General features: G+C 45.4%; 1 protein-coding gene across 2 annotated transcripts in view; it reads right to left on the bottom strand.

Moving 5' to 3' along the window:
- The window catches only part of TANGO2 (transport and golgi organization 2 homolog), a 102,625-nt gene that overhangs the window by 48,494 nt on the left and 41,230 nt on the right, over nucleotides 1–12,901 (bottom strand). For both annotated transcript variants that reach the window (XM_056859503.1, XM_056859502.1), the window contains exon 3: nucleotides 32–120. In XM_056859503.1, the coding sequence (XP_056715481.1) occupies nucleotides 32–120 (89 nt within the window). The remainder of the gene's footprint in view (nucleotides 1–31; nucleotides 121–12,901) is intronic.

Genomic DNA, 12,901 nt, shown 5'->3' with positions numbered 1-12,901 from the left:
GGAAAACATATTCAAGGGAAGAATTACATACCACTAAGGATCTCATTGCTGCTGTCCCAGAAGTCTGCCGATTTTGATGGTCTTAGATAAAATTCATCTCTATTTGCTGCTAGGATAAGCCTGCAGGAAAAGCACAGGGAAATACAACTGCTTTAGATTATGAAGATACAAAGAGTTTTTGACCTATTAGAACTTCTGTATTTAAAAGGTCCCTTCAATGATGTAGAAAATCATGTTTCCACCCCTACTTGTTGCATGTTTAAAAGAGTCAAGGTAAAGGTAGTCTCCTGTGCAAGCACCGGGTCATTCCTGACCCATGGGGTGACGTCATATTCCGACGTTTCCTAGGCAATGTTTTACAGGGTGGTTTGTCAGTGGCTTCCCCAGTCATCTACACTTTACCCCCAGCAAGCTGGGTATTCATTTTACCGACCTCGGAAGGATGGAAGGCTGAGTCAACCTTGAGCCGGCTACCTGAAACCGACTCCTGTTGGGATCGAACTCAGGTCGTGAGCAGAGCTTTTGACTACAGTACTGCAGCTTACCACTCTGCGCCACAGGGCTCTTAGAAGAGTAGAGGGGAAATATTAACGAGAGCGTTCTCTTGTCCCATTCACTACCCTGAGCAAAAATTCAAAAGAACAGTGATGCAGTGGGAAGAAAAATTGTTTTATCCAGCTATACTGGCCCTATACATTTTGCATTCTCCACCCAGTCATCCAGAGAAACGGGCGCAGGGTCTACAACAGCCAGCTGAGATCAGGCCAGTGATGATCAGTGTAGGAGCCAGAGCCTTTGAAACAGGGAGCTGTCCAGCACTAGAACATGCTGAATTGGAGAGCTGTTGAACCAGCAATGGTGGAGGCTCAGCTGAAGAGTTATAAGGAAGCTACAAGTCCCCATCTCTTCCTGCAGGGAGAGGTACATCCCTGAACTCACCAGGACTTAAGGAGTGGCATTTGAGAAATAATATACAATACATTCTTTTCTTTTTCTCACATGGCAACCAAAATATATTATGGTAGACTCACTAATACAGTAAAAACTACCTATTAAAAATAGTATCAGATATTTTTAATGTTTCTTCTCCAGTCTTCTTTTCATCTCTATTTCCCTGTTTTTCACACATGTTTTTGTGCCTTTAGTTTTTACGGAGTGTTCCCCCCCACTCCAGTTTTTCTGCTTCTTTTGAGACCACTTTTACCCTGATCATTTCCTGGAAGCTAATTTAACACTTCCACTTCTGCATGGTTTTGCTAAAGGGTGACGTACGTGTTATTACTGCTTTAGCAGAGACCATGCCACAGGTCCTTTTAAAGAACAAAGTGCTATCACTTTAAAAAAGATGTGCCCTTTCTCCTCCAAAGTGCTAACGGCACTGTAAGGCAGGGGTGCTTTCTATTAGTTTAACTGTGTCATGGGGACTGAAGGCCTGGACTGTCTTGTATCCCCGCCAGCCCACAATCCAAACCTGGGCTGCTGATATTGACATTTTACCTTTTAATAATGGAGGCCTCATTCATGCCTGGTTGGACAGTTAGCTCTCTACCCTAGCTGAAGTGAAGAGTAAGCTAGTACAACTTCGTTTGCCTGTGTTCTACCCCTGTGACCTTTTCTTCTTTCTCTCCATTCCCTTTGCCGTGCCATAATCCAGTGTGCAAGCGAAAAAGGCAGGCTGCAGAGTTTGTGCTGGGTACGTGTTCTTTCTTTATATTTATCTACTTAAAGGCAATGGGGGTGGGGAGAAAAGGTCTGGCTCATGGCAATTCAATCCACGGCTCAACATGCAGGGCGTCTAGAAGCAAAAGGAAGGGTCACGGTTCCCCCAAGGTTTAAAAGCCTTCAGAAATGCAGAGACTCAAAAAGATGATAGCACATGGGGAGTCAATACAAGCCATATCCCTCAGAGGAACACACAGACCATATATTCCGAGTTCCATTTGGCTATTAAAGCAAAGAGGAAAGCTTTGCCTGCTCACCGGAATGTCTGCCAGAATATATTGTCATGCTTCTCACCAAGGCCGGATTAAGACCTTTAGAAGCCCTGAGCACTTAAAAGATTTTGGTGTCCCCATACATATGTAAAAAACCAACAATATTAAATTATTATTTTTTTAAAAAAAACATTTAGCCTAATGTGATTATTCTCAGTTCCCACTGTTTCTTCATCCTTATGTTTTTTAAAGGATAAGAGTAAAAATTGTGATGTTGTTTTTGTTGTTGTTGTTTGAGTCACAGTTTGTATGTAATTTTTTTCATTTATTGTGGGGGGGCCTTTTTCTACAGCCTGCACCATTTTTGTTCAGCTGCACCATTTGCAGTTTTGCCCCATATGGTCCATGGTAAATCCGGCAATGGAAAATTTTGTGGTGGCCCCCTTCCCTTGATGCCCTAAGCACGTGCTTATTTTGCTTAACGGTTAACCCAGCCCTGCTTCTCACAAATATTCATGCAGCAGCTCTGAAAAGTTCATAAAACTTCCACCATGTCTACTATATGAAGTTTTTTTGGTATACATACATATTTCACCACTGACAGATAAATCTCCAGCATAACAGAATCATATATAATGTATCTCAATATTGAACAGCTATTCACAGCTGACAATGCGTACTGCTATATATTTATGCTAAATGTCTATACACTCCAAGGACTACCTACTCCCATCTGAACGTGCCTGCCAATTAAAAAACAATCTAAGGACTTGATCTGCGTGCTACCACCTTCTGAAAGAATGTACTACTTTACATTAGGAAATACTTTGTTACTCAGTGAATAACTACATTGTGGAATTCACTGCTAGACCAATTTATGGAGAAGAGATCCATTGACAGCTATTAGCCATGGGACTAAAGGGAACTTCCAACACCCAATGTCAGCAAATCTCCAAATACCAGTGATGGGAAGGAGACAACATCAGGGGAAAGCCTTTGCTTCTAGGTTCTCTTTGTTGGCCCTCAGAGGTAACTAGTCAGCCACTGTTTGAAACAGGACGCTGGACAAAACGACTCACCTAGCACAGCCCTTACGTGAGTGGTAACTATGGCCAGACCCTTTCTATGATGGCACCTTGAGTATGGAATGGCTTTCTTTCAGCAGTTCCCCTGGCACCCACTCTTATATTTTAACCTGACACCCAAAGCTTATTTATTTGCCCAGGCACTTTTTATGTAATGCCTGTGTTTTGTTTCTGCTCTGTGCCCTTGATGCCCAGGAGAGTTTTAATGACACCAGATGAATTTGTTTCTATGAATGCTTGTTGTTTTACTGGTGCTAAATTATTTTAACTCAATCTACTTATTAGATTGACTGCTGGCTTGAGGGATTTTAATGTGCTTTTTCTCCTGCAGCTGGCACTTATACTATTATTAGATTTGTTTGTTTTTCGCTGGTTCTAAGTGTATTTTATTTTGCATGCGGCATTGTACACTGCTTTGAGCATCTTTTGGGAGTAGCGGCCATTACACAATCTAAATAAATAAAATAGATGCTGCTTATCATCAGGGAGTCCAGCAGAATATGAGCACAATTTGATGCACCAGGAACAGAATCAGCAGCAATTGGATGACAGTGGGATGGATCCAGCCTAAATCTTCCAATGGCAGAATGGAACTTCCCTGCTTCCTTCTCCCACTGAAGTCCACCAATCGCCTTGAAACACTGCTCCTTGGGGATAGGGGACACATGAAGCTACCTTATACTGAATCAGACCCATGGTCCTCAAGTTAGTATTGAAGAAGAAGAGTTGTTTCTTACATGCTGACTTTCTCTACCACTTAAGGGAGAATCAAACCGGCTTACAATCACCTTCCCTTCCCCTCCCCACAACAGACACCCTGTGAAGTAGGTGAGGCTGAGAGAGTGACAAGCCCAAGGTCACCCAGCTGGCTTCACAAACCGGGTTCTCCAGATCAGGCTCCACCTCTCCAAACCACCACTCTTAACCACAACATCACGCTGGCTCTCAGACCGGCAGGGTCTCAGGCTGAGGTCTTTCACATCACCTACCTGCCTAGACCCTTTAACTGGAGATGGTGGGGATTGAACCTGGGACCTCCTGTATGCCAAGCAGATGCTCTATCACTGAGACACAGCCCCTCCCAAATAATGTTATGAAGGGGGTCAACAGCAGGAAGGGGGAAATCAGTGGAAATTGCCAACTAAGTCTGGATCCAACCCAGTATGTCAGAGAGATTTAAATGCAGCCCTAGGGTCCCACCACCTGCATATCACCAGCCCTCAGTCATACAACAGAGCCTTTAACTCTATTCTAGAGCCAGACCACATGAACACTGGCAGTGACATCCTCTTCTAGAATTTCCAGTCTAGATTAATGGAAATCATAATCCCTACTTGAGGGTGACAGTCAAGCCTGTCTGAGCTGGAAGCTCCCATTGAGATAAACAGACTACATGTCCGTGTGTGTAAGTAAAATGCTGTCATGTCGCAGCCGACTTATGGCGACTCCTTGTGGGGTTTTCTAAGCACTAGACTAACAGAGGCAGTTTGCCATTGGCTTCCTCTGTATAGCAACCCTGGACTTCCTTGGTGATCTCCCATCCAAATGCTAACCAGGGCTGACCCTGTTTAGCTTCTGAGATCTGATGAGAATGGGCTAGCCTGGGCCATCGTCAGGGCGTGGATCATCCACTACATTTATTCAGCAGATTTACATACCTTTCCATGCAACAGTCCCTTGGGTGAAGAACAGTTAAAACAATATCAATACCACCAGTGGGTGCATCCTGCCATTCATAAACTTTATGGAGAATAGTATAAAGGGCAAAGTAGGGCATTAGCAGAAATCATTTCTCCCTTCTTCTGATGTCATTAACTCCTCACAATTGTGTGGTTAGATACAGGTCTATATCACTAACAGCGTAACCCTAAGGGGAGGGTAGTTGTGGAGAGGCCAGGAATGCTGCAGCCACACCACCTTCTGAGTGGCTTGCTATTCTGGCTCAGCAAGTCGAAAACGTATTTTTCACAAAACTTCGTGAAACTGCTCCATTCAGTTCCATGGGGCTGCACCTCCCTTTTTGTGGTTGCAAGTTCAGCCCTGCCCCTGGGAAAGCCCCATTTGGCATCAGCACAAATCCTTGCACTGGAGAAACAGCGGCTGCATCGACACCCATGCGTGGCGCTGCTGCACGGCTCCCTGGCATCAGTGTGTCATCCTGCACCAGTGTTAGTGCCCATTTAGCTGGCGCAAGTGGCACTAATGCCAGTGCGGGGGGGGGGGGTCACACTGGCTCCAAACTCCTTTTGAACCCCCTCTTCAGGATTGCTCTGCCCAATCAGCAAAACTTTGCCACAGCCATTACAATCAATGGCAAGTGAACACAGCCTTTGGGAATAAATAGTTCTTTGGGGCCTGATTAAAAGGACCAAGGTCTTCCATCTGACGAAGCTCAAAGGGCAGACGATGCTACAACTTGGGGACCACTACAAGAGGTCTGCAGAGGCTGGAAATCTAAGAAATAGGAAATCACTAGAAGCGTCTCTGTGCTCAGTTTTAAGCAGCAGGAAGGCACATGGGGAAGATGATCCCTTAAATATTATGGGCTCAAGCTGTGACACTTTGCATGAATTTAGTCGGAAAGCCTACAGGCCACTGGTAGAGCTACTACAACATTACCTTTCCTGCGGTGAATTACATACCCTTCCTGTAGTGAATACTAGAAATCAATCTAGATCAATTGAAACTTCTGAGGAATACCGACGGGTTCCATTTAATGTGATTCAAGCTTAAAATGCAACATTTCTGCTCAACATGGAATATATTTTTCCCCTCACAGGAAAAGTTAAGTTTATTCACTTTACTAGCACATGGGCTGGCCTTTATACTGCCTTTTCTGAGACTGAACAATCGAGTATATATTAAAAAGTATCCAGGACTACTGCAAGAAGTTTGTCAAGAAACAGTGATTCTTATATTTAAGGGTGACCTCTGAAGCAGTCTGCTTTCTTAGGCCAATTAGCTTTAATATATTTGGTCATTATGAAGTAATTTTGATGATCTAGAAGAGCCCATAAAGCTGACATTAATTCATGGCAAAAGAGGACTTTGGCTACACATTTCCAATCAATGATCTAAACCAGTTTTACATTCAGCAGAGTATCTTTAATCTCAATTACAGCTTGGTTTGCCAATACTGACCACCCCCAACTCTAGAGTTATTCCCCTTCCTCTCCTTTCCCCATCAAGCTCAAAAATATTTTCAAACATGGGGTGGGGGGAACACCTCTGGTAGGATTTCATTTTTATTTTCATTGCGGCGGCAGAATTTTTTCAAGAAGGCCTGCAGCTAAGGTGAGGAACTTCTATTATCACTTTTCCTTACAATTCAAGCACAGTACTCTAGGTAAGACTGGAGAAGAATATAGCAGATGACAGTAAAAATGCTCCTTGATATAAGGGATCTACCTCCTGGGCCAAAGAAAAGGGGAAAGAGGGTGGTCAGTCAGTGTGGTGTAGTGGTTGAGCGGTGGTTTGGAGCAGTGGAGTCTGAGGTGGAGGCTAATCTGGTGAATCAGATTGGTTTCCCCACTCCTACACATGAAGCCAGCTGGGTGACCTTGGGCAAGTCACACTGTCTCAGCCCCACCTACCTCACAGGGTGTCTGTTGTGGGGAGGGGAAGGGAAGGCGATTGTAAGCCGGTTTGATTCTTTTTTAAGTGGTAGAGAAAGTCGGGATATAAAAACCAACTCTTCTTCTTTGATGCATATTTTGGAATTCAAGGGCACTATTGCCTGAAAGAGGGGTTTTCGTAAAGTTGCACAATCATTGGGGAATAAAATAAGCAGCAGAGGCATGGAGGCAGAAAAATGAAGGCAGAGTGGTGGAGAAACACCCGGCACTCTGATGTCTGGATCGGAATGTGCCCTTTGTCACTCAACCAACTCTTCTTCTTCTACTGACGGGCTCTCTGGTAGATTGTAGAAGCTCTACTGGTAGCCTGAGGCTTCCCAACTAAATTCATGTAAAGCGTCAGTCAGGTTCCAATGCCCCATCTTCATCCATCAACAAGGTAAAGATGGGATGGAATTCCAGATCTAGATTTTTGAATCGTCATCTACAATCCCCCCCCCCCGATGCAGTCTTTGCAAGGTAAGTCTGCAAACATCAGCAACTGCAGACATGACCAACCTAGTCAATATGAACCTCACCTCGCGTTTCCTTGGACTGACTAGTTTTTGCACCATTTGTGCAGGGAAGACTGAATGGCTTCCATGATGCACCCTTGCTGCTCACTCAGGGGACTTAAACTCCCGTCAACTGCCCGAAGAACTGCCACCAATTCCTTTGCTGGTTACTCTGCATGAAAGCTACTGGCAAAAGGGTGCCCAGCTGTTTGTGTATATAGCGTGCATTACTTTAAAAAAAGACCCTAGCAGTAGTCCTACAACAGGGAGGCCCTGAAGTATGGCAAAACCGCAATGACACTCAAGCTGTGGTCCAGTGGCGCTCTGATCTAAGGTACATGCTCTGACTGCAGACGCAAATGCCACCAGACGCTGATCAGCTAGCCAAGCCAACCAGCGCTCAGACCGTGGCTTCTATTTAAAATATTCCTAGCAGCGCAGAAGGTTCAGGGCTCTCCGGTCTGTCTCACCCCCCCTTCCCTCCCCGTAAGATAATTCGTCATGTTTCTTAGATTATTTTTCTTCATACTCTGTCTAAACGCATCAATGGGAGAATGCATTATTCCAAAACAACTTCTGTGTGTCAAATCTACTTAATTCAGGCAAGCGGGAACGCGGAGACAAACAAACAAGAGCAGAGAGGCGGGTTAATGTTATGACGTCGCCTCTGTTGGAGGAACCAGCCTGAACATTTGTGGAATGTTTAATAATTCTAAAAAGGGCAGAAATCTGCCTCTAACTCTCCGACCTTTGAATTCTGAACTGAACCCGTTTAACCTCAAACACATTGCAACACAAAGGTCATCTCCTCGACGGTTGCTTTTGTTTCCGCATGTTTGTGTCATTTGGCTTACGCACACAGAAAAATCTGCAGCACTTGCACCCTTTCTAAACAGTTTGGACAATGCATATCTGCAGCCGCGCAGTACAATTCTACTGATGGGAGTCTGGGTTCACACAAGCTGCCACATACTTTCATGTGCCATTTGCTCCCCTTAATGAGAGCCAGTGTGGCACATGAGAGCCAGCATGGTGTGGGGGTTAACAGTGGTGGTTTGGAGAGGTGGAGTCTGATCTGGAGAACCGGGTTGGTTACCCACTCCTCCACAAGAGTGGCAGAGGCTAATCTGGTGAACTGGATTTGTTTTCCCACTCCTACACATGAAGCCAGCTGGGTGACCTTGGGCTAGTCACAGCTCTTAGAGCTCTCTCGGCCCCACCTACCTCACAGGGTGTCTGTTATGGGAAAGGGAAGGTGATTGTAAGCCGGTTTGAGTCTCCCTTAAGTGGTAGAGAAAGTCAGCATATAAAAACCAACTCTTTCTTCTTTCTTTCTTAATGCTACATCTGACGCATATTTTCTACATAAACATACCCAGCTGCCTTGCACACAGATGGGGGAGCCCACTAGATCAGTGTTCTCTACTCTGACTGGCAGCAGCTCTCCAGGGCCTCTGTTAGAGAGACACCATTGTCAACATCTGCAATCCTTGCCCTGGAAACATCAAGGCCTGAACCGGGGACTTTATGCATGCAGAACATGGAAAGGTGGCTGTGTGATGACGCTCCAGGGCTGGATAAGACATGATATGACAAGGCCTTAAATTATGCCCATTTATGAGGTCCTTTATGATAAATACTGTATTATTCTTACAGAAGAGACACTAAGAATATAAATCTGCAGCATAGTGTCGGGCTCTGCCACAGCTGGGTCAGGGTCTGACGTGCTTTTCAGGGTCTCTTTTTGCTGGGCATCTACCCTAGGGAGAGCCTCAGAATTGGGAAAGGGGCTATTTTCACTTGGTTTCCTCACTGAGAGCCAGTGGGGTGTAGTGGTTAAGAGCAGGGATTGGAGCAGTGGACTCTGATCTGGAGAATCGGATTTGATTCCCCACTCCTCCACATGAGTGGCGGATGCTAATCTGGTGAACTGGATTTGTTTCCCCACTTCTGCACATGAAGCCACCTGGGTGACCTTGGGCTAGTCACACTCTCTCAGTCCTGCCTACCCCACAGGGTGTCTGTTGTGGGGAAGGGAAGGTGATTGTAAGCCGGTTTGAGTCTTCCTTAAGTGGTAGAGAAAGTCGGCATATAAAAACCAACTCTTCTTCTTCTTGTTCCCAGTCTGCTACCTGTTCCCTACTGCCTGGGAACAGGTCTGGCCCTTCCACCCTGGCTACTCCAGGATGAGCCATTTAAAGGATTCCCTGGGGGAGAGACAATCTTGAGCTCTGCCATTCCCTCTTCCCCTGAGGAGTGGCAGAATTCCAGGCCCATGGCTCCCCCGTCTGGGCTCACTGGCCTACCTCCCCTCAACCTGGCCCTCCTTAAAGGGCTGTCAATCCAGCCCGGGAGAGCCTAAGAGGTCCAAAGCCAGCTGCTCCCCCCGCCCATCTGCTAGGGCCTCCCTGGGCCCCAAGCCCTTTGCTGGCTCTGGTGGGGGTGTCGGTAGGCTTGCCTCCCCCTCACTATCACGCTCGGTCCTTGAGGCACATGAACTCACGTGAAGCTGGGTTATATTGAATCAGACCCTTGGTCCATCAAAGTCAGTATTGTCTACTCAGACCGGCAGCGGCTCTCCAGGGTCTCAGGCAGAGGTCTTTCACATCCCCTACTTGCCTAGTCCATTTAACTGGAGATCCCGGGGATTGAACCTGGATTGGTTTTTTTGCCCTCTTATTTAGAGACATCATATTATTGTGAGCCCTGAAGTTGTAGTTTCCCTAGCTCATCCATAAATCTGGCCTTCTCCCCAAGATGTCTGCTTGTACTGATTTAGGCAGTAATTATTGGCCGGTCCCATAGGCTACAGAAATGCTGCTTACCTGAGCATTGCTGAAACAGCATCTGTTGAGCAAAAAAAATTATCTAGAGAGGAGGCTCAGATTAGACATTACATCTTACATGAGCTGGGACACAGGTGCTCATCCCAACTCGCCGTCACACAGAAGAACAGGGTAACTTAACAGCACTTTATTTGGCTCTGGACCACTGTGAGGGGGGAGGGGGAACTTCTGGCTCCCCTCCTGCGCTGTTTGCACCAGTGGAAACGGCAGGGGGGGTGTTTGCCCCTATCTCTGCCTCTATGTGTCATAGTGACAGACAGATAATCCAACAGGGGGAATTTCTTTGAAGAAGAAGAGTTGGCTTTTATATGCTGACTTTCTCTACCACTTAAGGGAGACTCAAACTGGCTTACAATCACCTTCCCTTCCCCACAACAGGCACCCTGGGAGGTAGGTGAGGCTGAGAGAGCTGTGACTAGCCCAAGGTCACCCAGCTGGCTTCATGTGGAGGAGTGGGGAAACAAATCCAGTTCACCAGATTAGCCTCCGCCGCTCATGTGGAGGAGTGGGGAATCAAACCTGGTTCTCCAGATCAGACTCCACTGCTCCAAACCACAGCTCTTAACCACTACACCATGCTTGCACAGGGTAGAAAATTGGGGAGATTTGTTCACACGAGTTCGGCAACCCCACATCAACATGGATTCCAAGCTCAGGCAAGGCCTGTGAGAGAAAGGTTAGTGCTTCAACTCACAGCCAAGAATTGTCCGGTTTGTTTGCACAGTAAGTACATAAGCTCCACATTTAATGTTACAAATTGGAACATGGGTACCTTGCAACCCCCCCTTTGGAAGACCCAGACATTCAGATCAGTTAGATACAGCATTTAAGTGCTGAGTGCCTGCCAGTTACAATACAATTTAGAGAGAAAACCTCTTCAAACCGGGCACTCCATTTCCCCACCCACTCCCTTTAACACACACAGTTAATTGAAAATACCTTAATTCTATTCCATAAAATGGCCGTTATCAGAAAGCAGCAGCAGCAAGAACCCTCTCTAGATAAATTATATAGAACCCTAAAAATAGCTCCATAACCTCAGTGGTGTTAAGATTTATGTAACTCCTTAATGTGGGGGCAGAGAGACGGAAACATGAGAAGTCATTCCGTCGAAGCAATTTCCTGTGATATAATTCAATGCCATAAAAAGATGATGAGATTATGGCTTTGAAATCTAAAACCTGTATTTACAAAAAATAGCAATTTGTATTACACAAAAAGGATCTATAAACGTTTCTACACACTCATTCCAACAAGGCCATTTATGCACAATATGAAAACGTATGTGCAATATAATCTCATCTACAGTGATCTCATATGCCTGACTCCTAAGTATAAGATATACTGCCAGGTATAATACGCCTATAATAGAAGGAGGGCCCCAGGGCCAAAACACAGTGATGGAGATCTATGATTGGATCTCTTGGTAATATTTCAAAGCAGCTGTGGTGGGGAGGGGGCATCCCCAAGGTAAGTCACCACCCCAAAGCTGTTATCGGGGGTGGGATACAGGGAGTTCTGGCAAAAGTGGAAGGATCCTGATCCCCCTGTAATTTGAATACTCAAGGCAGATTATCACAACTAAAAACAATGCCATTAGAACAATAGAATTCATAATACCCCCCCCCCCAAAAAAAATTACAGGACACCTTTATTTACTTCTCAAAAACAGCTGTTCCTTTTAAATATTCATTAATCAGAATTCTCCTGCCATATATAACAGGATCTGCCGGCAGCCAAGTTTGTCCGTTTCTCTGCTTAACCATGGTTTCCATGTACTGATGTGCACCAAAGTGACAGAATCCAAAAAGGACCTTTGACACACACACACAGGTTGAGTACCCCTTATCCAGACATCCAATATCCAAACTGATCCAAAAACCAGACGTTTTGAGCCAGCATGCAAGCATTACTCGCAGGCCCTCAGCAGCACCATTGACGGTTCAATGTATGCAAAATTATTTAAAAATATTGTTTAAAATTATATGCAGGCTATGTATATAAAGTATATATATAAAATATATACAAAACATAAAATGAATTTCATGTTTAGACTTGGCTCCCATCCCCAAGACATTATGTACATGCAAAAACTCCGAAATATGGAAAAATCCAAAATACTTGCCACTTCTGGATAAGGGATACTTAACCTGTACGTATGTGTGCCCCAAGTCAGCTAATTGCATACATATACATGCACTTTGGTGCACATCAGTACATGGAAACCAGGATGAAGTAGAGAAAGGGGCAAACTTCGCTGCCAGCAGATCCTGTTAAATTGTATGGGGCAAAGTGAGAAGGCTGCAACTTAGGATACAGGTGAGCATGGAAGAAAGAAAGCCTGTCTCCTGCTCCTGGCAGAGCTCCTGGCACAGCTGCCAAAGGAGCCGCTGCAGGAAGCCAGCATGGTGTAGTGGTTAAGGGCGGTGGTTTGGAGAGGTGGACTTGGATCTGGAGAACAGGGTTTGATTCCCCACTCCTCCACATGAGTGCCGGAGGCTAATCTGGTGAACTGGGTTGGTTTCCCCGCTCTTACACATGAAGCCAGCTGGGTGACCTTGGGCAAGTCACAGCTCTGTTAGAGCTCTCTCAGCCTCACCTACCTCACAGGGTGTCTGTTTCGGGGAAGGGAAGGTGATTTTAAGCCAGTTTGAGTCTCCCCTAAAGTGGTAGAGAAAGTTGGCATATAAAAACCAACTCCTCTTCTTCTACCAGAATAGGGCAAAAGCTTTAAATTCTGATGTTGAGCGCTGTAAGAGATGCGGCCCATAGATCTCTTATGGGACATCTGAAACCACTTTGAAGAATTTCAGGACATTGCCCTGAGTCAAATAATTGCATGGTTTTGAAGACCCTTGTACCTAAAAAAGCTAGCAGAAACTGAAATTACTACAGGAGGAAGTCATG

Source organism: Euleptes europaea, chromosome 13 (genome assembly GCF_029931775.1).
Source record: "Euleptes europaea isolate rEulEur1 chromosome 13, rEulEur1.hap1, whole genome shotgun sequence".
In the NCBI taxonomy this organism is placed as follows: domain Eukaryota; kingdom Metazoa; phylum Chordata; class Lepidosauria; order Squamata; family Sphaerodactylidae; genus Euleptes; species Euleptes europaea.
The sequence above is the reverse complement of the archived record's forward strand: the minus strand, read 5'-3'. Positions and strand labels throughout refer to the sequence as shown.